This window comes from Podarcis cretensis (assembly GCF_951804945.1).
Source record: "Podarcis cretensis genome assembly, chromosome: 6".
Classification (NCBI taxonomy): Eukaryota; Metazoa; Chordata; class Lepidosauria; order Squamata; family Lacertidae; genus Podarcis; species Podarcis cretensis.
The window spans coordinates 60,223,129-60,249,856 of record NC_137175.1 but is presented as its reverse complement, the minus strand read 5'-3'; the positions used below and the strand labels follow the sequence as shown (position 1 = coordinate 60,249,856).

Below are 26,728 nucleotides of genomic sequence, written 5' to 3'. Positions count from 1 at the left end.
AGTAGTCCTGTGGGTTATTCCCTTTGTAAGATGTGCTGAATTTGAAATTCACTTGACCCTTCCTTCTCCTTCACAACAATTTACAAGGCAATCCATACACACACACCAATCTGCCATGCTGGAAGGGGTTTGGATGAGGCAGAAGTATCCCTCCATCCAGCCCTGCTCTGTCACTGTTTCTGAGGGCCCCACTTCTCCATACCCAAACAGTAGGCAGACAGAAGCTACCACAGGTGGTAGATAGTGGACTCCCCACCCCCATGCCCAAACAGGGCATTTCAGGGGAGAGGATGGAGCTAGGCTCTGTTGGAACAGAGATGTCCCTGTGCCATCATGTGATGGCAAGAGGTCTGACCCAGGTGTCTTTGCTTTACCAGTTGGGGAGCTGGTGCAGGGAAGAGGCATTTTTCTTGCCCTCCATCTGCCCTGGCCAGCTTGAGCACCGTACAGGCAGCAACCATTTTGCACAGGTGTCCTCCCACATAAGCCCCCCTATTCTGCTCTCCCCACCCCTGTTCTGCCCTCTCCCAGGCTCAAAAGGACCTGTAAATCAGTGATCGCGTATCAATTGAACACACAGAAAATTGTTGCCATCTATAGTCCTGTAGTAGCAATGTGGATGCAGCGGTGGCTGGCCACCAAGTTTGGATTGCAGGGGGGTTTCTCCTTAGGGCTTCAAAGAAATGCTTGTGCTATGTTAATAAAGTATAATAAAAGGTCTGTCGTACATTAAACTTCATTGCTACATCCCTTAACATCCCCGAGCATTTGACTTTCTGTTCAGATAATAATTCACTGCTGGAAATTGTGTTATTAAAGAGATATAAATGTATATCAAGTTTCAGAGTATGCCTGTGAAGAAACCTATGAGGATGTTCGAAGTGAAGGCTATAGTTCAACCAAGTCAGAGTGAGTGCTTTGTTCCCTGTCTTTTACCTCAGAACAGGCAGCTTAAGTAGGTTTCCACACACTAGGAAGGCAAAAACCTATGAATTTTCACTGTTGAACACCATTGCTGAAAAGGAAAGATACTCATTTAAATAAATAAATAAATAGTATCTAGTAGTCCCTCAGAACACCCATGTTCCATTTAGACGTCTATACCATGGATTTGTCTAATCCCTTTCAAATACCTCTTAAGTTAGTAGAAATGACTACATATTGTGGTATTGAATTCCAGACATTAATTACAAATCTGCCATATTCAGAATGATTTCCTTTTGCTAGTCTTAACCTTATTGCCAATCAACTTCACATTCATAAATGGTGATAAAGGATGAATGTGCATAACTTCCCAGTTCTGGGTTTAATCTTATGTTTTTAACCTTCTCTTTACCTAGTGATGTCAAAGAAAAGTTAAAGGGACTTGGGAAATTTTTCAAGAAAGGAAAATTCAAAATGAAGAATTCACACTTAAAAGAGAATTCGCGGTATGTGGTCTTAATTTAAATCAACAGCTGCCCTTTATCCTGAAAACAAAGTAATTTTCCTTGATTTACTAGCCGGCTTCATGTGCATGTGACTATAAAGCTGCCTGGAGCCCAGGACAGTGTCTGTACTGAAAAGGTGTCAGCCCCCAATTCTGGCATTTGGAGAGAGGAAAGGGCAGCTGATAATGTCAAATGCTTGCCAATACTCAACAGATAATTACATTTTATCTATTTTTGTATCTCTTTGGGATCAAAACATGGGGGAATATAGGAAGCTGGCTGAGACAGACCATTACTCTATCTAGTTCAGTATTGCCTATACAGTGGTACCTCGGGTTAAGAACTTAATTCGTTCTGAAGGTCTGTTCTTAACCTGAAACTGTCCTTAACCTGAAGCACCACTTTAGCTAATGGGGCCTCCTGCTGCCGCTGCGCCGCTTCTGCACGATTTCTGTTCTCATCCTGAAGCAAAGTTCTTAACCCGAGGTAATATTTAGGTTAGTGGAGTCTGTAACCTGAAGCATATGTAACCTGAGGTACCACTGTACAAGTGTTTCCCAAACTTGGGCCTTTGGACTACAACTCCCATCAACCCTTGCCATCAGGACCAGTGGTCAGGGATGATGGGAGTTGTTGTCCAAAAAACAGTTGGAAACCCATGTTTGGGAAACACTAGTCTATACTGATTGGCAGTAGCTCTCCAAGGCTTCAGACCAGAATCCGTCCCAGCCCTACTGCAACATGCTGGGGACTGAACCAGGGACCTTCTGCACATAGGGCAAATGCTCTAGCTACAGACCTTCCCTCTCCCCACCCTTGCCAGGATTCTCAAGAAAATGATTATGTAACTTGTAATTCCAGGATCTCTTGTGCAACCTGCCAAAGGAATTCTAACACCTTGAACAGTTGTTTCATGCTCAGCTGCTCTCTAGTGCTTGCATACATTTCAGCCGACTTCCTTCTGCATCAGCCTCTCTGCATAGCTGGCTCACCTTAGAATAGTGTAGTCATGTTAGGCTCTCCTCTTTGCCCATTCTTCTTCCACTGGTCCTATGATCTTGTTGCTGCTCAAGTCAGTAGGAGCTCTATTGGACGAAACACCCCCAGGACTTTACAAATGTAACTCTCTTGTAATTATGTACCTGCTGTTAGTTACAAAATGGTGTTTGCTGTGATGGATAATGGATACGTAAGGATCCCAGTAGTGATGTATGGAAGTGAGAGCTGGACCATAAAGAAGCTGATTGCCAAAGAATAAATGCTTTTGAATTATAATGCTGGAGGAGACTCCTGAGAGTCCCATGGACTGCATGCAAGAAGATCAAACCTCTCCATTCTGAAGGAAATCAGCCCTGAGTGCTCACTGGAAGGACAGATCCTGAAGATTGAGGGCACAATAGAGGGGGACGGCAGAGGACGAGATGATTGGACAGTGTTCTCAAAGCTACCAGCATGAGTTTGACCAAACTGCGGGAGGCAGTGGAAGACAGGAGTGCCTGGCGTGCTCTGGTCCATGGGGTCATGAAGAGTCAGACATGACTAAACGACTAAACAACAACAAAGGATTTTTTTTAAATGCCAAGAGTTGGGTTCAAAAGGAGTGTATGGCACAGATGGAGAGACCACAGCCCTCTGGGTTGGACTCCAACTCCCATAATCCCTGATTAACACTGGTTAAGACTGATAAGAAACAGAGTCCTATGTGCAGAAGTCAAATAGCTCATGAACTCTTGAGGCCACTTTTCTCCTTGTCTTTTCATATATTCTATTCCTCCCTGCAGCACTGATTTATTCTCGGTGTTATGTAGCCACGTTAGCATAATACTGTAAACAGTACTGGATATGGTTAGGTAGCAGATGTCTAACAATTTGTTCTAATGTTCATCCAAAATGTAAGTGTGATGAGAAAGCGGATGTGTGCATGCAAAAGCCTTCTTCAAAGTCTTTAACTGCATACAACCGGTACTGAAATTTATGAAGCATGTTGAAACACACAACTTAGATTTTGTTTTGTTTTTCTCCTCAGCATTCTTTCCAGTTCTGCACCAAATCTGGGTAAGCTGATGTGTCCTATACTGGAAACTGCCTCCCTTTTGAACACATTGGGGTTGTGGAGGTGAGGTGTCTCTGACACTGAGGATGGAGAAGTAGACAGGTCACAAGATGTAATTGCTGATTTTTATAACACAGCCTATAATTTACATCATAACAATTGTTTACAAGTAAGTGCAACCCAGACATGTTTTCATGCACCTCCTGCCACTGATCTTGCAGGATGAATCTGCCTTTGTGTGCACTGAAAACCCACAGAGCTATATTTCATACAAACCAGAATGTTATTTTCAAAAGTTACTGCTTGCTTAGCAATTTTAAGGCTTATTATACAGGTGCTGGGAAGGCAAATGACCCTCATGCCACAAGCAAGTTGCCTAGGATTTGAGAGGTGGCAATTTCCCTGATTTGAAGAGCAGGTTATCCACTTTCTGGATTTTTGAACAATTAGATGCTTTGTGAATTGATTTAGATGTTGAGGCAGGTTTAATTTCCGATTTGTGCATTAAATGGCTTGTAGAAGAGAAACAGGAGCTGGAATCCAGCAGTGCCTCTGGATTACAGTATTGTTTGTAACTGAGTTAACTGTTGCAATGCTGAAACTTTAATGGACAGTTGCTCATGTGTGTGTGTTTCCCTTTTCTTCCATTTCCTGCTCCAGATCAGAGCCGTAGCTAGGTGATCTTGCACCCTTGGCAGAACCAACCAGATTGCACCCCCATCCATGGACAAATTAGTTCTTCTTTCCCTTCTCCTCAAATCCCTTCTTCCACCCATTCTTTTCACCCAATTTTAAAAATCTTTTCTTATGAGGCAATAATCAATATTTTTATTTACAGACATATTTATGGACATATTTTAGCCAATTTGGCACCGCCCTCTCGCCTGTGCCCCTGGCGGGGCCCACATCACCACCCCTACCTATGGCCCTGCTCCAGATCACTTTGTCTCCTTTTGTGTCATGTCTATGAGATTATAAACCTGTGGGCAGGGGATGTGACCTGTTTAAAAATCTTTGTACAGCACTTAGGAAAGTTTAGGTACACTGTAAATGACTGATAATAACATCCACATGTGCTTTGACAACAGATGTTATGGCCCCAGAAAGCATGGTGTATGACAACATCGACACAGAACAAAATGATACAAAGTAGGTAAAAACTGTGATAAATGACATTTTGCTCTCATAACCAAAATTCTATTGCCAGCAGTAGTGTTATGTAAATGATTCTGCTGCTCTGAAGATGGACCTCCGGGTATGCTTGCTTAATACACAGTCCAGAGTGAATTTATTTGAGCAAGAATACCTCTAGTACTCCATTTTGAGCCACACCATCTGCCTCGGAATATGAAGGATATGCATTTGGTTTTATTTATGTTACAATCTCAATAGATCTTAAGAGCATTCCCTTTGTGCAAAGGGAGCTAGCGATTTCTGAAAATTATTGGCATTCTCCCCAAGCAACACATTCCCAGCAATCTTTGGAGGGGCCATGATAGCAGGACAAAAACAAAACAGGTTTACAGCATAGATGTACCCCATAGACTGCTTTTCGTGTGGATCCAGGATCACCCCCCCCCCCCCCCCCGTTTGTGAATTGTGGCAATGACTCTAGGTTAACAGATGTGATGACAATCCATGGTGGGGTGTGTGTGTGCTGGCTGCTGGCACCTGTGGTCACATCCTGCCTAGGAGGCCTCCCCATGTGGAGCTCTGCAGCTCGCCCCCCACAACCTTCCACACCACATGTAAGCTTGAAAAAGCCTATTGAATGCAGTAGGAGACTTTTCTCAAGCCTAAATACAGAGCCAGGGGGCATTTTGGAGAGGAAGACTTACAGCTTGGGAAGGAAGGGTTAACCCTCCTGTCATCATGCACAGTGACCTCCCCCAAACAAAACCACCCCCTGCCTCAATTAGATTGCAAATAAGCTTCAAATTTTCTAGTTTAATTGCAGTTGGATAAGGTGGGGAGGTTATAGAAAGTGTGTGTGTGTGAATGTTAGTGAGAATGAATGGGTGTGTGCACTGCATGTCTATATGAATGTATGTGTGCAGTGTGAGAATGTGTGTGGGAGATAGAGATGGTGCAAATGAGCATGATAAAAACGAATTAGTTTTTCAGCAGCATGAGAATAATTGACTACTAAATGTATAACTGTCTCTTCGTGGAGTAGAAAGCCATGGAGATGAAATTCATGTGGCATTCGAAGGAAATTTTAATTTTTGACATCTGTTCTATGTTTACATTTTTTATATATAAAAAAATCCCTTTCAGCTCTACAGCTGAATAAAACTGCTTGGTTCTCCACTTGCAACCTATTGAACTGCAAGTCTGTGTACTGCTGTAACTACATGATTCCTATTGGAAAATGTTTTTGTGATTCAGTGGTGCATGAAATGAGGCCTGTTTGTGTGGGGTATTGTGGTTGATCTCGCTGATACTCATTGTCTCTCTTTGGAGCATCAGCATTTTTTTGCAGCATGTGTGCCATTAGGAAACCTGGTGTTTCCCCAGAGAAAAATGAGATTCATAAAATGGGAAGTTAAAGTTCCTCAAGTCAAAAGACAAGGGTTGGTGGAGAAATGTTGATGGCCCCAAAATGCAATGAAAAGGTGTATTTGTCATTATTTCCCATTTGCTTCAGGAAGCTATGGGAATCTATCCTAAAATAAATCCACTCTCTTTGCTCCTCACTAAATATTAGTAATGGAAAGCCTTGAAGCAACTGTAGTTGATCCCCCTCTCCAGAAACTAATTAGGGAAAATAATTCTGAAACCATGCTTTGATCGTACCTTGTTCTCTCACTAATTATAGTTTAAGCAAACTGGAGGTTCCTGTGTTTGGACATCAAGGGAACCATGGTTGATTTGAAATCTTGTTTGATAGAAGAGAGGGAACCCAAGCCCAAGGCTCTCCAAGGCTCACTTCTGTAGCAGCAAATCATGGTTTCTCATTGCCTCCAAACTAGGCTGTAATTGTTTATTTCTCTAATATTTGCTAGTGTCCTTTTGTTCTTCTGTCCTTTTGGTATTTAAAAAGTTTCCGTGCATATGTAGACACAATTCCTGTATTGTAAAGTTAACGTTTAGAGATGCAGGATAGAAGTAATTTAAATTGGATATAAAGTCTATGTTGACTAGAAAATACATTTGGCTTAATAAATTTCTCCCTTAATAACTTTTACAAATGATATCTTCTAGATTAAATGACATTCTTACAACAGACTCCTATGCATGTTATTTTGAAGTATGTTCAGTGAGATTTGTGACATTTTCCTTTGCATGTCTATGCAGAAGTAAGTTCCATTGAGTTCAGTGGGACTTGCTTCCAGATAAGTATACTCAACATGGATGCTTTCTTCTCACTTGTGAAAAGTGCTCTTATATGTCTCCATCTTATTCCAATACCACCCCACTTTTGTTCTGAATTGCTTACAATGAGTTGCTGGTTTATCATATGTATATTCTTTCTTCATAGGCCTTCCTCAAGAAATTTCTTCAAAGTCAAGAAACATGCTTTAGAGAAGAATAGCAAGATGACAAAAGAAGAAAAGCAGTTTAGAGAGAAGTTCATGGTAGGTTTCATTATTTTGTTTTTACAAAAAGCTTGGAATATGTTGGCATGGTTACCTGCAATGCAGAGTCAACTCTTGCATGTGTATGGTACATGAAAGTCTATTGCACAATCTGTCTTTGGAGGTCTTTAAGCAGAGGCTTGACAACCATATGTCAGGAGTGCTCTGATGGTGTTTCCTGTTTGGCAGGGGGTTGGACTCGATGGCCCTTGCGGTCTCTTCCAACTCTATGATTCTATTCTATGATTCTGTCACCTCCTGTCATGTACAGAACTGTGAGCTGCAATGTTCCAGAAAACTGTTCTGTTTAAATTATTTTGTCATTAGTTGCATAGGTAATTTTTCAGCAGTTTACCAAGGATTCTGGGGGTTGGTTCAGATAGAAACCTGCGAGCTGCAAAGTATAGAAGTAACAGAAGAATTGTAGGCTGCAGAACGCAGCAATCATTATGGCACACGTTTGCTAGAAACATACAGTGGTACCTCGGGTTAAGTGCTTATTCATTCTGGAGGTCCGTTCTTAACCTGAAACTGTTCTTAACCTGAAGCACCACTTTAGCTAATGGGGCCTGCTGCTGCTGCTGCGCCGCTTCTGCACGATTTCTGTTCTCATCCTGAAGCAAAGTTCTTAACCCGAGGTACTATTTCTGGGTTAGCGGAGTCTGTAACCTGAAGCGTATGTAACCTGAAGCGTATGTCACCCGAGGTACCACTGTACTAAAATAGGGCTCCAATACAAGGAAATGTTTTCTAGATCTGATGCTGATTTTTCAAATCAGCTGCTTGAGCCCAGTCAGGAGTATTTCCAGCTACTTATATGATGTATCTGGTAAGCCAGGACATAAACCTCCTAAGAGGTTATCCCAGTTTTGATGCTTGACATTTTCCAGCAGCTGAACACCCTCAGGAACTGTTTGTATGATCTTTATAATGTTTTAGGTAGTGATGGTTAGGATTTACAATGCTGGAGACAGCACTTGTTAGATGTTTCTAGCTGTCCCCTCCCAATGTTTTCCATAGTTTATTATTTAATGGAGTTGAACTGAAACAGTCTAATTTTAAAAAAAATCTAGTGCTCATTTTCATTTTAAATCTGCTTCTGAGACTTTGGGGAAATCAACCTTGCTGTGCTATATTTTGGGAGCCCTGAAACCTGGTAAACGGTGTTTCCTTGTGCTGCTCTGGTTTCGCCAGAAGCGGCTTAGTCATGCTGGCCACATGACCTGGAAAAACTGTCTGCGGACAAACGTCGGCTCCCTCGGCCAGTAAAGCAAGATGAGCACCGCAACCCCAGAGTCGTTCACGACTGGTTTTAACTGTCAGGGATCCTTTACCTTTACCTTTAATACCTGGTGGGTTGGATACTAGGATTATTTTTAAACAAACAAAACCACACAAACCGTAGGCATCATTCATATATTTCATGGTCTATTCAGAAGGCTGCAGATCCTCCTTAATAGTGATTAGAAATGTTCAAACTCATGATATAGCCTGAAATCCAAATAATAATACAACTAGTTCTTCTGCATGCCCAATGAAGGTTTGGCCTTGCATTTCTCAAACATTCATCCATATGCTCAGCCATCCCGATGCTGTGTGGCAGCCTACTTCTGAAACATGAGACTTTGCAAAGCAGCTTGTGATGTAAGTTTGTGTATATCTTTTGTTCAAAGAACCATTCAGGGTGCCCAAGCCCTTTTAGCTACCTATGCTTAATTGAAAGTAACTCCATTATTTTCAATGGGTCTTTTTCCAGTAAGTGTACATTGGATTGCATCTTTATTTATTTTCTTATTCCCTTCTCTCAGTATGATAAGGAGATTGGGGTAATCAATACGGCAGTTGCACACTGCTCAAATACTTTGACCAAAGGAAAACTTGACTTGAGGATCACGGCAGGCGAGCAACTTGAAGTCATTGATATTACGGAAGGGAACCAACTGATATGTCGGAATTCTGAAGGCAAATGTAAGTTTTCTGAGGGGTGTTGAATGGAACGGTCATGTTTTAAGCAGAGCGTAAACAAAAGAGTTTGGGTGGGTAAGAGGAGAGTTGGCAGTCTCAATGATCTCAAACTGGGTATTGGGTATTGCAAGGAAGCAATCTGAACATGTAAGTAGCTCAAATGAAATTCTGGGCTCCCCAGACCCTTCTACAGCTGAGAACCAGACTCCTTTTTCTCGAGAAACCAAAACTCTGCTACCAGTGATGGGCTATGGATTATTTACTTGGATCAGTATTTGACTCTGGCAGTTTGAATTAGGAAAACTTATTCTTGTCATATCTTTAACTATTCACCCGTTTTAAGGCATTTACCGTATTTTTCCGTGTATGACTAGGTTTTTTCCCTTAAAAATGTCAAAAGTTAGGGGGCATCTTATACACAGATACATCTTCCCCCATCTGAGTCCCCCAAAATAAGGGGCGTCTTATAGATGGAAAAATACAGTAGGTTTGGAGGATTTTGCATATGCCTAAAATATTAAGAAAGATTTATGAATATAATTTATTTTGTTCTTTCCTAGATGGATTTGTGCTACTAGAACACTTGAATTTCAGGTAGGTTTTGTGTATTTTTTATCCCGATGCTAAGAGAACAATTTCATAAGCATTTTTGCTTGAGGTTTAGTGTGGCAGGATCTGGTAGTTTTGTATGTTCTTTGAGACAATTAAAGTAAGAGGCTCCTTTATAATTTTATTTTGGGAATGATTCGTGTTCTTACATAGCTGCATTGTTTTATACTTTCTGGATGCCCCATGATCATATTTTAAAGTAGCTGCATTCAAACACCAGTCAAACACTAAGGGAGTTGCTTCTTTTGTTTCCCAATGTATTTATCACTAATAAATAAATACCCATGCGCAAAGCTGGGGTAAACTTGTGCCTTTTCTTTTGTAGCAGACATTAGCACTGTACATCTGGAGCACAACTGTTTCCTATGAAGTGATGATGTATCGATGGCATCCACTGAAAATAAGCACCAGTAAGAAACTTCTTTGCGTGGGAAGAAATAGAATTGAGTTGTCGATGGCAAACTGAATGCTAAGCTTGAATTCTTCAGTAGCTCACAGTTAACAGCTGCCACTTGCTTGAATGATAGACAAGGAGTTGAGCATGGTTGCTTTCCAATATTGCAAGTTCAAAATTGTTTTTCAAGTTCATGCTGTGCCATTTGTGTGACTTGATAATTTAGATTCTAGCTAACTACAGGGATCCCAAGACCCTCATGCACACAGTTAATGAACCTGCATATGTATAGGAGGCTTTCGTCGGATTTTCTTTCCAGTTCCCATCCCCTCCTGAACGAGAGGATTTTCAGTTATGACAGATGGAGAACATGTAAAGTTCCTGTGCATGTGCAGAAATCACCTTGGTTCCTTGGATCATGGCCAGCATACTTACCATTTTGTGTGTGAAACAGCTGGTCTGTGTGTGTGTTGTCAATGATGAAAATGTAAGCCTTGGCATTTGTCCTGTATGCTCCTATATTAAGTCTGCATCAATCCCTGTACATATTAGATGTGCTGTTGGCATACTTGAAACATGCCTTGTAGATGTAAATAAAATGAAGTATGAATTGACATTTAATAGATTGTTTTTGAAGGCGATGCTGCTTAAAACTTGGCTTCCTGTTTTTATTTAACTTAATCTGTAAGTAGCTTAAATAAAAGAAGGGAAGTAGCTTTGAGTTAAGAACAAATGGCCATGGGGGGTGGGGGGTGGGAACACTAGTTCAAAGATGAGAGGCCTTGACACAAATGCATGTTGGCCTGTTCTTCTGGTTTTGTGGTAAATGGGCTGGTTTCCCTCTAGATTTACACTGTCTTCACAGCCAGGCATCCCATGGTAAACTGTGCAAAGAAGGGTTGAATGGGAGTATGTGCAATGAATATCTGAACTTATTGTAGAAGACTCGCCAAAGAAAGTAAAACTAATGCAGATTGGTAAAAATAGGCACCGTGTGCACAGAGGTCTTGAAAACTACATTGTTTCAAGTTTGTACAATCAAATTAGAGTTTCTGTTTGTTTCAACAATTATTAATGTTATAACAATTGATTGGCTTTGTTAGAAAACATGACTCGTTATGGACGCCAATTGTAGAAATGGCACTAGTTATAATGACCAGATAGTACAGCATGTGGGGGAAATCTGAATAAAAGCCAAATCCCAGTCTCAAGCAAGAACTTCTTTAGAATTTGATACCCTGGAGTTTTGATTTTCTAACATGTGGACGGAATTAAGTGTGCTGACATGCACGCTTGCTTTCAAAGTGGCTTAAGCTTACAAAACACAGGTTTGTCAGCACAAAATATTTAACTTCCATAATCTCAGGAGAAAACTCAGAAGAAATGTGGATTTGTGTAAATCAACAGTTTCCACATTAGATAAACTTAACGTTAATTACTTTGACTTGGCTTGTCAGTCTCTTTGATATGCAACCACCGGAGCTGAATTGTAGAAATGAAAAATGGATTATTTTGATGGCAAATACTGAGATATTTCCTTGATAGTCATGTCAATTAGCTGAATTTCCCTACACTGTGCTAGAATCTGGGCCTCTCTTTTTTTTTTTTTTTTTAGCAAAAAACCTATTTCAGGCCCAGTACCTGTACATGGATGCCTGAAGTTAGTGTTGGGAAAAATACCATTAAATAGTATGTGGGAACAAACTCTAGATTAGCTTTCTGCCCTTATTTCTAGTGGGCAATACGAACGGGCTTTCCTTAATATTGTGCCTGCCTTTGTGCCACCCCGTGATTATTTTTCACTTTTAATGGCAATTCTCTGGAAGCTAGCGTTTTCTGATAACTTGCTAAGCATTTTCTTCCACACGCTGCTCCCTGGTAATTCAAGACATACCTCACTTTGCTATAAGCAGACAGAAGGTATCTTAAGTTCTTTGATTTTATCACAAGAACAGCTCAAGCATGTAGCATTTTGTAAGATTCTCATCTCTTTATTAAAGTGCAAATGTCAACCATGAAGTAATAATCACAAACAGTGTGGTACAATAAAAAGGGAGGGGGAAAATCAACACCAAAATAGGTCAGTGAAACTGCAGCCACCCAACCTTCATTTTCTGCTTAAGTTACAAAACTAAATGGGCAGGGAGTAGTGCCTTCCGTGCAACACTGTCATATATGCAAAACACTGATCGGTTTTAAGATCATCCAGACTTGCTTTCCTATCTGAACAGGGATGCCAGCTCGGATTGGATTTGGACATGAATGTCTGAGAAGCGAGATTGAATTAAAATTTGAGCCATAAGATTCTTAGGCTTCTCACCCACCCTTGCCAGCTCCCAAAAGACCTTTCCCCTAGCTCCTGCTCCCCAAAACTGAATCCTCTCTACTTTTCAGGCAGAAGCGGTAGCATGCAAGGGCCCTTCCTCCTTTTTCTCTTTCTCTCTATTCCTCCTGTACTGATAAGCAGCATCCTGGAAGCTCCAGGGAACCATGAAATATATTATTTCTCTCAAGGACCAAAAGGAAAGGGGAAGTTAGTTTCAGTAAAGTGGGTTAGCAGGTAGGGCATCTGGGAACTCTGAAAACTGGCTGGACTGGGAGCATTCTTCTGAGCCCTCAGAATAGCTCTAAATATAATAATTTGGGGGCAACAATTGGGAGATCAAAGTTAAGCCACAGGTACGTTTGAGAGAGCTTGCCTATCTCCACTTTTGTCAATTAATGAAGGTTGGGTATCCAGAGTTCATGGCATTCCTCCATTTTTACATAAGAGAAGCTGCATGACACAGGCTTCCCTGCTATTACCCAAGTTACAAGTAGTTCAAGGACACAGTTGTCAGGTGGCTTGCAGTTTTGTTGTGCACACTGAAGAAGAAAATGCTGCTAGATTTACAAAATATACATACAAAGGTTTCTTAACACAGAAAAACTGGGTTTACTTCCAAAGTAAGAATAAACACTACTGTATCATTGGTATTCATTTCAGAGCTTTGTGAGGTTAGGATACATTCACCACTTAGGGAGAGAAATGCATGAATGAACATGGAGACACCAAATAAATAAATTACATAAATAAGTTTGATCAGTTAAGGCATTTTCAGCAGGAGATTCAAGGCTTTGTGAGGGGAGAATATACTTTATCTGAATGCAAGGGTAAGAGAGAATTAGAAGATTTAATATTGTGACCAGGTTTCTTGTCTACTAAATGTGTGTAAAGAAATACTGCTGTTCAATGCATAGAAGACTGCATTTACTAAGGGTTTAAATGCTTAATTTTACAGTAACTTAGAATTTCCACAACCAGAAAAATCAACACATTGCAATTTATCGCATAGCTTCTGACGTTCTTGAGTCAAAGTCACTTGCGTGCAAGTAAGAGAAATTACATTTGGGATATTAATTCTTCTTGAAAGCAACTGTCACTCCTGAAGAGACAAGACAACTTTTTGAACTGAGTAATGGCTTGCCTTTTCGGGCATGGGAGCTGCTTTGGAGAAACATCAAAGAAAGGCATAAGAGCATTGACTGTTACTTTTTGCTTGTATGCTGACTTGCTTGTAGTGTAAGCCATAGCCTGGTATCTGATCTAGTGTGCACAGAGGAAGTTCTCCTGCCCACAAACATTTTCTTGCTCACTTCAATGGAAGGGCAGCTCTACATGTGCAAAGAGCTGTGCCTGTGGACCTGCTACTTGCTTTGAAGTGAACGGGGCATCCTTCAGAATCTCCTCCTGTACATTGTATGTAGTGGATTGGGACACACTTTAGCTTCCTATAAAAGCGTGCCAAATCTTAATAGCAAACATGTTAAACACTGGATGAGATGAACCTGAATCCCAAATAAGTCATGGATAACCTGGGGCTGGAGTGGAGAAAAGAAAGGAGTGACAAATTATTTTTAAAAATAGCTGGATAAAATAAATGTTAGGGTAGGTGCCACAGAATTCAGCCCCTAGACCTAGGAAGCTGTCTTATACTGAGTCAGAAAATACTGGCTCAAATAACTGTGTATTAACTACACTGAGTAACAGCAGCTCCGCAGGGCTTCAGTCAGTCGTCTTTCCAAACCCTATGCTGGGGATTGACCTCTGGGCCTTTTGCATATAAAAAGCATGAGAGCGAATACTGACCTACATGGCTCCTCCACAATGGCATCCTAGCTGCTGCTCTACAGGAGGTTTCCAACAAGAGGTTTTATCCCATGCAAATGCAAACACTGAGGCAACGTGAGAACACAGCAAGCACACTTCAAGTATTTAAAAAATCTGCACCTAGGGTACTGAAGGCAGTGCACTAAATGAGTGGAAATGAATCGTTTGTGATTTTTAGCAGCTGATATGAGAAGGCACGGTTTTGTATTCTCTAGCTCAAGCTGATCTTCCTCCTAAAAACAATATGCTACCACTGATAATAAACGGCAAATTGCCTAGACTTACTAAGCTACGTCTGTAAATTACGTCATATGTGGTGTGTGGTGATGCGAAGAAATTGGTGCGATTCTACCACAGATGCAGCAGGGACCACTGGGGGGGGGGGGGATTCGTGCAAGGTTAGTACCCTTACTGGAAACAAAGTTTAAAGACTACAGAATTTATCCTGTATTATATTGTGCTATTTTAAATCCTTATCCAGTGTTCCTACTAGAAAATAGCTAGTGGTTTCTTATCTGCAACACGCCATTAAACCAGCAGCTGAAAATTGTGCTTTAGTGCTCAGCTTTGCATAAATGCATCTATTCTGCTTGCTCAAATACATATTTGCACGTGTGTGTTGGCTATCTGGCATACATTCCTTTGCCTGACTGGAATTAGACTTGAAAGAAGTCTTCTCTTGTAGTGTGGTGTGTGGATGGTGCCCACAATGATTTGCCCACATGGCAAATGTGTTCATGGACCCCCCAAAAGGTTAGCACCGCCTTTTTAAGGGTAGAATAGCAATTAGTCTTTAATGTCGGTGATCACTTTGGCAGATGTTTTGAAGCACCTGACACTCAGATGCTTCTAAATTGTAGTTCTAATTCTTGCCACAGTGGAAGTATGACAATGAGGATGTATCCACACGAGATGTGGCTTTTTATTATTGGCAAGCAACGTCTGTGGTGCCAGATCTCGGCCAATGCTCCCAGGTGCGACTGACATTACAAATAATTTATAACCACTCAGAAATACTAATAAAACTATTCTTCGTCTCTTATCCTGTGGTAGTATCAAATTATTTATTTAAAAAGTAGCACTGATTCTTCCCCCGCGCCCCCCCCCCGCTCCCAATATTAGTAGTGTCTTTCTTAAAAAGAGGTAAAGTGCAATAAAAGTGCTAAATTTAAAAGTAGCAATTTAAGAATTTATGTCTGTCATATAAGTAAGGGTTAAGAGTTGGCCAAGGAAACCTGTTCCTATGCACTATGCATGGGAAATATTTTAACAGCCCAGGAAAAGACAATGACATTCCACTCAACTGGTAGTGGAAATAGTTATATTGCTAACTCTTCCCTACTGCTACCTTTCTTCTCCCAACTATTTCCTTCGGCCAAACTGATGGGCTCCCTATATGGAGTGAGCTTTCAGAGCATTTCAAGATGAAGAATTGGGGGCTAAGTCAAAGAAGCAGAATTGCACAGAATATAGCCTGTATTTCATGTATTAGTCATGTGAAGGGGTTCTGTGAGATTAACCCCTGATACTGCACAGCTTACCCACACTGGCATCCACACACTGAGCATGGGTGTGTGGGTGGGGTGCTTGGGGGAGCCTACACATGTAGAGAGGTACGCACAGAGGCTTCCCCACTTACATGGCTGTGTTCAGTGTCTGGGACAGGAAAGCTGTGCAATGCTGGGTGAGCGGGGCCAGCGGTACAGCCTGCTACTCCTTCAGCCAAGGCAAGTCCTTTCCTATGACTGTGTGAAGTAAGCCATAGTGCCTCCTAGGAAAATGAATATCCTGCAGTAGTTCAGAACAAACGGGAAACTGAAAAACAGTTTTGATAAAACGATGCTGTAACAATGATGGAGAAGACTTGTTTGGCAAATGTTTTCCGACAGAGGCTTTTGACTAAAGCTGTGCCAACTGTTCTCCAATTATTACTATTTATTTATTTTTTAATAACTGTTTATGGCCCCAGTGTAGTTTTTTGGCCCTCTTGTCTTGAATTGGAGCCTATTCTGCTTCCTTTTAGTTTATCAGGCAATTGATATCAAGCCCACTATAAAATTAAACAAAAGCAACTAATACTTATTAAGATAAAAGTGACATAAAAATCCACCCCCCCCAAAATGTTACTGAAACATCCACACAAGCTATAGCTTTGTCATCCTAAAAGCAAGGTTTTTACCCTTTAAAAATGGCATGTTATTGCAAATTTAGTAAACCTGATTCCTTCAGCTATCCTGCAGAAAAGGAACAATAAAATAATAATAATATAATAATAATTTATTATTTATACCCCGCCCATCTGGCTGGGCCTCCCCAGCCACTCTGGGCGGCTTCCATAGAAACCAAAAATACAGTAAAAACACAAGTTATTCCTGCTTTATCAGTATATCAGTAGAGGTCACAGTCAATTAAGCTTTGGAGGTACATTGAAGCCCTGAGGTCTGGAACAGTATTGTCAAATTTACATTCCAGCTTTCATGAAACAGCACACGGAAGGAATTCTATCTGCTCTTATATTAGAAAGGTAAATTTGGCTGCTGTCCTGTTTTGGGGGGTTGGCGGGAATAGCCAGCGTCTTTGTCACTAGGAAGAACATTCAAAATGAAATGCAAAACTCAAACAACTCCTTAGACCTCAAGGGCACTGGCCTGTACCATGAAGGGAACCCCACATGAGGCTGCCAAAATATATTTTGGTCAACGTAATGACAAGTCTGTCCGGTGCAGCCTCCCTCTGTATTATAATTTCTCAGTCAGTTGTGAGACAATGACCATGAGCACCTGTGATTTGTGGAGTATGAAATACATTTCTTTCTTTTTGCCTAATGAAACAGCACAGCCCACCAACATGTTATATTTACCACTGTGAAGGGCTACTTCAGGGCCAACCGTACGCCATTTGTGAAGAAAGTGCATCCTGAGATGGCATCCCAATGTTGGGTCAGCATGGCTGATGCACTGCAACATTCAAGACTGATTATCTGCCTGCTGCCCTACTGCAGAATGCACACTACACGCGGTCAGAAAACATTCAAGACACAAAGTTTGTCCCACTGCAGCTCTATGTTGGACTAGCTTTGGCTCAGTCATTAGGAAGAAGGAAAGTAGAAGCTGATGTGTTTATAATTCAACAGAAGTTTGAATAGAGGAAAAGGTCACGGAGGGCGAGGTATGGAAACAATGAGACACATATCTTATTTTTTGCAGATGTGAAGAGCTGGTTGGAAGCAACAAGGTGAATTGAGAAAGAAGGGGGCAAAAGGCAACATAACCATGGTTCAAGCACTGAAAGATGTTGACGATCTAACTGTAGAGAGAAAAGGAGCAGACTGGGAAACATTCCTGACTCCTAGTAAATTTTCAGATCTTGGGGATTACAGAAGCCTGACCCAAGTCCCAGACAAAGTACACACCTTGAGGGGTTGAGTCCACTGTGGATTCCTAGTTATCTCTCTTAGGACATATTTCAAAAGACAATAGGGCCTGGGAGCAACTGGTTCTTCCTGAGAACTGAATGCCTGGTCTTGATCAGTGGGAAACAGATTGTCTAGCCTTTATGGCAAGCACAATCTGCTCTGCTCTTGCTCCCACAGCTGGCTGTGTAGCGGAATGCCAACCAGCTGGACCTTGTGACAAGAAATGCACTCCAGTATCTGAATTTTTAAAAACTTATTTGGTTTGGTTTTTAAGGTCATGGATTAAACAATTTTAAAGCCCTTTTTATGATTGTCAGTTATATACATTTCAATAGTTTTACAATTATTCTAACATTTCAAAACTCAACTTCCTTCCTCCTCTTTCTGAGATTTCTTAATTTTATTTTTATCATTCCCTGCATATTCTAAGTTAACTTATTCTTTTACTCATCTACTTTAAATATATACTCTTATGAAACTGCAGGTTATTACAATAATCCTGCCAATGCCCTTATCTGTTTACAATTAAGAAGTCATTTCTTGAAGAGGTTATGCTGACGAAGATCTGTGTTGGAATCAGGATCAAGCAGATAAGGTTAAAAAAAGAGGAATGAAGCCACAGCAGAAAAAAAAACCCCAGGCTCAGTCCTGAACGGAGGTCCATTCATCTTGCAAGCCAGGATATTCTTCATTTGATTCTTTACCTTAATGCTCCTAATTTTATCCATTACCCTCTTTCCTGCTGTATTGCTGAATACACTCTCTAATTATCTTGCTTTATGCTGGTGAACAAGGGTGTTATCAAAGGACCTCACTCCTGAAGAAAGATATAATTTTTTCTCCCCCATCCCACTATTATGAGTTTTACATAGATGGTTACAGCAATCTTTATCTGCTCTACAGCTGCCATGGGGTTAATGATTGCTCCTCATTTAAATATACAGGCCTTGCGCTTTGATATTTCTGGTACAAGGCAGGGGCTGCAATGATTGATGGAAGACTAATAATGTGATTAAGAGCAGGCTGCGAGTATTGCTTATGGGATATAGTAGGTGGTCTGAGCTTAACAAGCCCAGGACAATGAACAGCAGTGAGCACAAAATGGTTATGAAAGGCTGTAGTGGAAAGAATTCCTTTGGAGGGAACAGAAACTCCCAAATGCAAAACTTTAATTAAAGCTGTGAAAAAATGTTGCTGTGGGATGTTTACTAAATGAGATGGTAGCCCTGTGCAACCATGTCACAAAAGGCTTTTTTCCAGCATTCAAGTGCTGACTGACTTCTAGTGATCGCCAGCTAGGAGATTCAGTATCCAAACAGGGGAGAGCAAAGGATACATGTACACACACCCATCAGCCACTTCTGGGCAGCAAGAGAGGAGGCAAGGTGGGTCTGGTACATGCACTGCAGGCATATATTATAGGTATGTGTGTGTGTGTGTGTATACACACACAAAATGGTGTGTCCTTTTGTGCACCTTGTTGGCACTGTTGCTGTATAATTACAGCCTTGCACTCTGCATACTGACCCATCTCTTTCATTCTAACAGATTTGTCTTTTGAGGATGTACAGCAGGGGTGGCTAACCCATAGTCCTCCACCCTTTTTTTTTTTTTTTTGTTTGGGGCAACAGGTCCCCCTCATTCCCAGTCACAGCAATTAGGGCTGGAGTCCAACAACATCTGGAATGCCTCAGGTTAGCCACCCATGATCTACAACTCTCTACAAGGGTGTGAAACACCCTAGCAGTAATCAAAACTATGTTAAGAGTGTGCTGAATTCAGAAAAGGACTAAATCAAAGGATATATTGGATGTAGAACTGCCTACGCATTGTTCCTCAATGGTAATACCCGATTCTCTCTCTTATTTTGCCACAATATGACAGTAATATAATAGAGTCAGGCCACTGTTGTTGACTATAATGGTCAGCAGAATTTAAATCCTGCTCTCCACTGTTTTAGGAAATTGTGGGTTTTTCCTGCTGTGGTGCGTTACTTGACAGAAGTGTGCTTAGAATGGAGGAATGCACTTGTAGGCTGCAGCTGTTCATTCATATGAACCTATGAGCAGGGAACAAGATTCCTGTTGACTCTGAACATTCAAAGAGCGCTTCCACGAGGCGGGGAGTGGGGAAGGGAGAGAGAATGTTACACTGCAGCTTGGCCACAGAGGCTTGTCATCAACTGTTTCCTAGCCAGAGATGCCTGAGACTAAAACCTGTACATATTTGATATGTGGGATTGAAAACATTCAAAAATTGCACTTCTCATCGAGCTACGGTCCTTCTACAAAAGGTGATTTTACATGTTACAGTAGGTGAAAGAACAGCAAAGGTGAAAATTTCTTCCACATGCGTAAAGTGAAAATCAACCCCATCAGAAGGATAAAGTATACATTTTCTGAAATCAGTTTTTTCAGAATCCTTTGGAGAAATACTCAAGTATTCAGGAACATTATTGCACTGATATGTTTACAATGGCAGGGGCACTGTGGGTTCTGTGACTGGAGACATTTTTCAGATTTTTGGCAGACGTTGCTGTTTCCTGCATAATTGAAGCTTAGTGTGGCAAGCGATGAGACTGGACAGTGATCAGCTGTTGGACAACGGGCCCAAAGCCCTCCTCCACTGCTTTCTACCTCCACTTCTACCACAACTTCTACCACAACTATTCCAAATTCCTTGCAAAAATAATGAAGCAAATTCTGCAATAAGGATTACATAAAATCGAACACATTTGCCTACTTCCCTTAATATACATCATATATTCTGGGTACCGAATCTGGGATTTCTACCTCAAGGATTAGGTTTCTTGCTGCACATGCCCAAATGATCCTTTGACATGCAGCTTTTGCAAAGAAATCAAGCTTCTGAATGATACCTGTCAGCGAGCCAGCGCCATGATGAGACTGGCACACATTTCAAAGAAATCCATGGTGTGGCTACCGAGACGAGGTGTCACAGAGGTCATGCTCCCGGTCAAGGAGCCCATGAGAGACCCAGGAAGCGACTGGCAATCAGCGGTGGCGGAATCGAGACTCAGCCTCGGTCTGTGCAAGCGGGCTGCGGAGCAGGAGCGCTGAGGTGTAGAAGAGCCTGACCTTTGCTCCATGACATCATCTTGAAGGCAAAAACAGAAAACAAAGGTTTTAAACATCTGCTCAGGCTGATAGGAGGCTACTGTTCCTTTCTCCGGCAACTGACTTTGCTTCTATGCTTTATGGCAGCCTCTCTTCAGAAAGTGTGGCTTGCAAGAAGAGACTGAGATAAGCTTGATACGTGGAAGACATTTCAGGAAACATACAATAAACTATAGCAAAACCCATGCAAGCATTGCTCACCCATCTCCCCCATCCTTGGGCCATGGCTCTCTCATATTAAGTTTGGGGAGTGGGAATGAGCCACAATGCAGGAGTTCCTGTGCCACAAAGATCGCATGAGAAGTTTAGGATCTTAAAGTTGTAGAGTTGGAAGGGACCCCAAGAGACATTTAGTCCACTCCTGCAATGCAGGAATCTCAGCTAAAGCATCCATGACAGATGGCCATCCAACCGCTGCTTAAAGACCTCCAAGGAGAGTCCACCACCTCTCATGGGAGTCTGTTCCACTGCTTAACAGCTCTTGCTGTCAGAAAGTTATTCCTGATGTTTAGTTGGAATCTTGTTTTTTGTAACTTGAATCCATTGGTTTGGTTCCAAGCCTCTGGACCAGGAGAAAACAAGCCATTTCTGCCTATCTCCTTCAAACCACACTTTCTCTGCAAACTCTTGATGAGGTAGCTGTTTCATCTCCTTTTTGTGCTCTGTACACTGCCAGCTGACTCTCTCTTTTGCTGCATCTTTTTAAATATTCTTAATCAAGCCTAAGACTATCCTTTCACTTTGCTTCACCTGCCTCTCTTGTGTCCCTAAGGTTGTAGCCTATTTCAATGGAATTTAGTGCTATTCAAGCTTCCATACTGCTGGCTTTAAAAGGACGCTGCTGTTGGACAGCTGCGTTCCATGTGTATTCACTCAGAAGTAAGTCCCACTGTGTTAAATGGGCCTCGCTCCCAACCAAGTATGCATATGACTGCAGCCTAAACTGCACATTAACTTGGGGAAGGGGAATCTGTGGCCTTTCAGATGTTGGATTTGAATCCCCACTAGCCCAGCCATCATAGCCAAAGAGCAGGTGGGAGTTGCAGACTTTTTCTTTGGAATGCACACTTAATAGTTCATATTTGCATCGTTTTATTGAATATTTAAGGCCCTTTGTATTTTACTGTAAATTGCTTTGGGATCCCTCTGTATGTGGGAAGCAAATTAGAAATATAATAGAGTAAACATATAGAGAGCCACAGATTGACTATCCCATATTTAACTGGGCTGGTGCCAAGGAAGAGACTGCACCGCTTCTGAGTTCTGTGGGAAAAAAGCACTGGTAGTAATTAGCTGAATATTCACAAGCTTTGACTGTCATGTTGAAATGTGTAGCTTTGATGACAAAGAACCTTACGTAAAACAGCTAAATTACATAAACATCTACAGTATTATTTTGGACATAATGAATAACTGAAGTGATTCTTAGCTGTAATGAAAGTGAAATTTACTGTATTGTAAGACTGCAATGCCCCCTGTGGCGCAATGGGTCAGTGCATCTGGCTGCTAACCAGAAGGTTGGTGGTTTGAGCCCACCCAGGGATGGCTGTGGGCAGGGTTTCTGCATTACATGGGGTTGGACTAGATGACCCTTAGGGTACCTTCCAACTCTACAATTCTATGATTTTATGAATTCTTAACTGGGTAAAAGTCCTGTTGAACTCCATGGGGCTTACTTCTGAGTATGTAAGGGACTGCACTGTAAAAAATAATATTGTGTCTCAACTAGTAGCAGTAATTGTAACAATTCTACAGAGGTGGGGAAGAATTTCACTGCAAAAGTTCATTATTTGGAACTCCAAAATGGTTTATGGTCAGAAAAGGTTTGCAACAGAATTATCCATTTAAGGGTTATTGTGAATCCTGCTAGGAGTGGAATTCTCTCTTAACCTACCCAACTGCAATTAAATTGTCACAGTTAAGATTAGAGGTGACAAAAAGATTAAGGTAGTACTGCTGGAACAGCAGTCCTCACTAGGAGATATCATAAAGTAAAATAAAAATAAAAAGAGTAGATGGGGAAAGCGGGTTTAAAAAAACAAGGAAAAAACTTCCTTCGCGCTTGTGGTTTTATTCTACAACATTTCCTGCTTACCATCAATGCTTTTAAAGTCCAACAGATAGCTGCGATTGTCAACCTGATAAAGCTGCAAACTCATTTTCACGTAATTTCCCGTCACTGGATTCTTTCTACGGACTCTAAGATGATAGGCATTCACCACCTAAAACATGTAATTGTCTTTCAGGAAAAATGGGTTTATGGCACAGGAGAAACAGTCTTTTTTCTTTCTTTCTTTTTTTGCAATTTCACATTTCAAGAAAACAACTCTGCCTTAAGCATAGGCTGGCAGTGCAATCCTACACAGGTTTGCTCCCAGGTTTGCAGGTCAACTGATGGCATTCCAACAAAGGTTTACTCAAGAGTAGACCCACTGAAATTCATGACCGTGACTATGTTAGGTCAACTCAGAATAAACCTTAGTTGACTATTACCCTCAGTGTCCTTTAAGAAAAGAAAATATATTTTCAAAACACTTCATAACCATCTATCCTACCCAGAAATGCTTTTTGTGCAAGGATATCAGATGCAGCCCCTTCTTCCACTTCTGGGTAATCAAGGTTAGGTTTGTCTCACCTAATACACATTTGCAGACTGGGGAGGGGGGGCAGGCTGGACACCAGTCTAGCCCACTTCAGTTCTGTTCTGTGATGACCCATTTATAGCTACTCCAGTTTATAAGAGATCTGCATATCCTCCCTTCAATACAATGGTTTTGTTCATTCATGGAATTGTCTTTACCTCCTTGTTACGAAGCATGCGTGAGTACAGATTAGAAAGGCTCCATTAAATAAACAAATATTTGGCCCTGAAGTCAGCCCCAAAGCAATCACTTGGTTTAAATAAGCCTATATGAATAACGGGCCCTAACTACAGACACAGACTTTTAAGTTTTCCAGTAACGCAGCACACAGTATTACTACAAAACGAACAGAAAGGAAGTAAAATGCCAGATCGATCAAGGTGTTCCCTTCTGAGTGACTGTGATTGTGTGTAGATAGACAGTGGAGTCTCGCCTGCCGGACCCTCCCCACTGTCCCTTCCCCATCACAGAGGATGGAGCCTATACACATGCACCCAGATCCCCCTTTAGAAACATTTCTCTCCGACACACCACACTGTTCAGATGGGGCACGAACCTCAGGGGTGTAGCTAGCAGGATTCTATTCAGAAAGTCCAACTGGGCTCCTGCATCGCATGCTAAACCCTTGTTATGTTCAGGCACGAATGGATAACCTGCAGCCCTTTGAATGTAGTTGGACTATAAATCCCCTAAGCCCCAGCCAGCATAGCAGGGCCCTTAATGTGCTAGTTAACCCATCCCACTCTCTGATGCTGGTTCTTAGTTTTAAAAGAGACGTTCTCTGAGGGGAAGGCATTCCTGGAAAAGCTCAGGCATGGAACACGGCAGGCTGTTATAGACTCTCTTCCACCTGCTCCATTCCTTCCTGTGTTTTTCTTCTAAATATCCTTCCTGGAAACTCTTCTAAAGCCTTCTTCCTTCCGTCATGAAAAGGAGGGTTTTCAACATGAGGAGTCAGGTAATTAGAGCAGCAGTCCTAGTCCCGCCATCCATAATATAATATATAATATTTATTATTTATACCCCGCCCATCCAGCTGAGTTTTCCTAGCCGCTCTGGGCAGCTCCCAATCGAGTATTAAAAACAATACAGCATTAAATATTAAAAACTTCCCTAAACAGGGCTGCCTTCAGATGTCTTTTAAAAATAGGATAGTTGCTTATTTTTTTGATATCTGATGGAAGGGTGTTCCACAGGGTGGGCACCTTTACCAAGAAGGCCCTCTGTCTGGTTCCCTGTAACCTCACTTTTCGCAATGAGGGAACACCAGAAGGCCCTCGGCGCTGGACCTCAGTGTCCGGGCAGAAGCTTCTCTCCTATTGGGCTTCTAGTTAGCAGGGCTATGTATTAGTGAATGAGAAAACCAACTGTACAAATGCGGAAACTGGCATTGACCACATTATTGGGAGAGGGGAGCGGTGTCCCACTGATTATTTCTATAAGCAACAAGTTTCTAGTCATTATGGCTCTAACAACAGACAACGCATGGGACAGCTGAATTGCGATGATTAGGAGGCAGGGTTTTCTCTACCTATGTAGCTCTGTGCCCTAACAATGACTAGAAGAATTATTCCATATAAGCAAATTGTTAAATTATTTCAAAATAAGCAAAGACATGCAATTTTGGCTTCGTTTTAAAATGTATAGGTCACAGAATTCTCTTTCCTTGGCATGGAATGTTGGTTCAGTTTGTACAGGATATTGGAAGCAATCCTATTTACACGTACCTGGGAGGGAGCCCGACTGAAGACAGCGAGACTTACTTTCAAGGGTACATACAGAGGATTCATAGAATCATAGAGTTGGAAGAGACCAAAAGGGCCATCGAGTCCAACCCCTGTAGAACCCCTGACCTAATCTGTATTGAAATTGTCCTTTGTTTTTTCCGGTGTTATGCTCCGCTGACTAGCTGTACGAGTTAATCTGGTCTGTGACCGTTTAATAAAATTTGATTTGGTTTGAACCCCTGTAGAACACCTGTACCTTGCTTTTCTCATTCGGCAACAGGCAAAGCAGCCAAGAGAAACAAAGAATCAAAATGCACACAACAAAATGTAATAAAGGCAGTAACAAAACAATAGCAGCAGGGAAATAATCAACATCTAAGCAAGCAGAACAGGCAAGGAGCACAGGTTCCTTAAATTAAAATTTGTATGTATTTATCTTTAGTGCATACGGGGTTTGTTTTTTAAGCAGCTGCTTCAGTAAACATATCAAATGTAGCATATGTCAGTAAGCAAGGCAGCAGAAGACTGCATTTCCATTTCTTACTGAGGACTTGAAGTTAAATCAGAACAACGAAAGAAAGTGAATCTAATGATGCCTCAACACTAATGCTTGCTCATAAACCACTAGCTCAAAAAGGTGGGGTGGAGGCATACATAGGAAAACAGAAAACCTCACGAAGATAACCATTAATCCTCAAGATCAAGCTTACCCCCCAAATGTGGCTGGAAGTGACTGACATTAGGATTGTGAAATGAAGGCACCTTATGTGCAGGGAAATACTGTGGAAACCAGCAACTACCACAATCCTGTGGCAAAAAGAAGACTCAGCTAATATCAAGTTATTTAAGACAGATTTAAGGGAACAATATTGCTTTTTCTCCCCTGACCACACGGTTCTTGGATACCATGTAGAAATAACATCTATTTATTAGGAGCTTTCAGTAAGATTATTTACCCAGAAGGGAATTAGCTACTATAATTAGAAATGTGGAGCTCCTGTTATCCCTACCACTGTGCAAGGCAGAATTATCTGCCTATCCTCAAGCTTAGGAAGCTTAAAAAAGAAAGTATGTTTTGTTCCCCGCCCCCTTTAGGTCAGTAATTAAAAATATACATTATTTAACCACTTTGAAGGTGCTAATATTCACAAAGAGGATGATGTGAGAGTAAGCTAATAATAATTAATGATGAGACATGGCGAATACTATCATGGCCATTGGAAGATTGCTCATCTACAGTGCAATTCTAACTCCCAGGTGCTGATGGCTGGAAGAGGCTAGAATGGCTTTTGGACGCTTCACTGCCAGCCACTGAACCAGAGGTTCCAGCTGTGCTGGGCAGAAAGCTGCGGACAGCAGTTGTCCCAGTGGCGGTGAGGCCGCCAGATCCAAAGTCCTGCGCAGACCCAGAGGGGACCGAACCTCAGGCCCCTCTGCTGCACCAGCCTGGGTCTGAAGTACAGAGAAAGTAAGAAAATAAAAAAGCATGTGTGTTTGTGTGCAGGCCTTCCACCTTGGGCAGTGTGAGTTAGAAAGGCTTGGGTTGCAGTGGTAGATCTGCTGCTCCACTTGTCCTCCTCAACCTCATTTAGGATTGCTATGCCTGTTATTATTAATACAGCTGGGGA

General features: G+C 41.6%; 2 protein-coding genes across 5 annotated transcripts in view; one reads left to right on the top strand and one right to left on the bottom strand.

Annotated features, from left to right (window-relative positions):
* The window catches only part of FYB2 (FYN binding protein 2), a 35,438-nt gene extending 24,793 nt beyond the window's left edge, over positions 1-10,645 (top strand). For 2 of the 3 annotated variants that reach the window (XM_079982105.1, XM_079982107.1), the window contains exons 12-19: positions 840-909; positions 1,341-1,430; positions 3,457-3,485; positions 4,572-4,632; positions 6,965-7,061; positions 8,870-9,029; positions 9,587-9,620; positions 9,961-10,645. In XM_079982105.1, the coding sequence (XP_079838231.1) occupies positions 840-909; positions 1,341-1,430; positions 3,457-3,485; positions 4,572-4,632; positions 6,965-7,061; positions 8,870-9,029; positions 9,587-9,620; positions 9,961-9,970 (551 nt within the window). In that variant the 3' untranslated portion in view covers positions 9,971-10,645. The remainder of the gene's footprint in view (positions 1-839; positions 910-1,340; positions 1,431-3,456; positions 3,486-4,571; positions 4,633-6,964; positions 7,062-8,869; positions 9,030-9,586; positions 9,621-9,960) is intronic. The other variant, XM_079982106.1, reaches the window with a different exon arrangement.
* The window catches only part of PRKAA2 (protein kinase AMP-activated catalytic subunit alpha 2), a 62,031-nt gene that overhangs the window by 19,769 nt on the left and 15,534 nt on the right, over positions 1-26,728 (bottom strand). Inside the window, exons 8-9 of one of the 2 annotated variants that reach the window (XM_079982127.1) lie at positions 22,827-22,953; positions 20,473-20,711 (exon numbers count right to left, since the gene is read on the bottom strand). In XM_079982127.1, the coding sequence (XP_079838253.1) occupies positions 20,476-20,711; positions 22,827-22,953 (363 nt within the window). In that variant the 3' untranslated portion in view covers positions 20,473-20,475. Of the gene's footprint in view, positions 1-17,297; positions 20,712-22,826; positions 22,954-26,728 lie in introns of those variants that run through there. The other variant, XM_079982126.1, reaches the window with a different exon arrangement.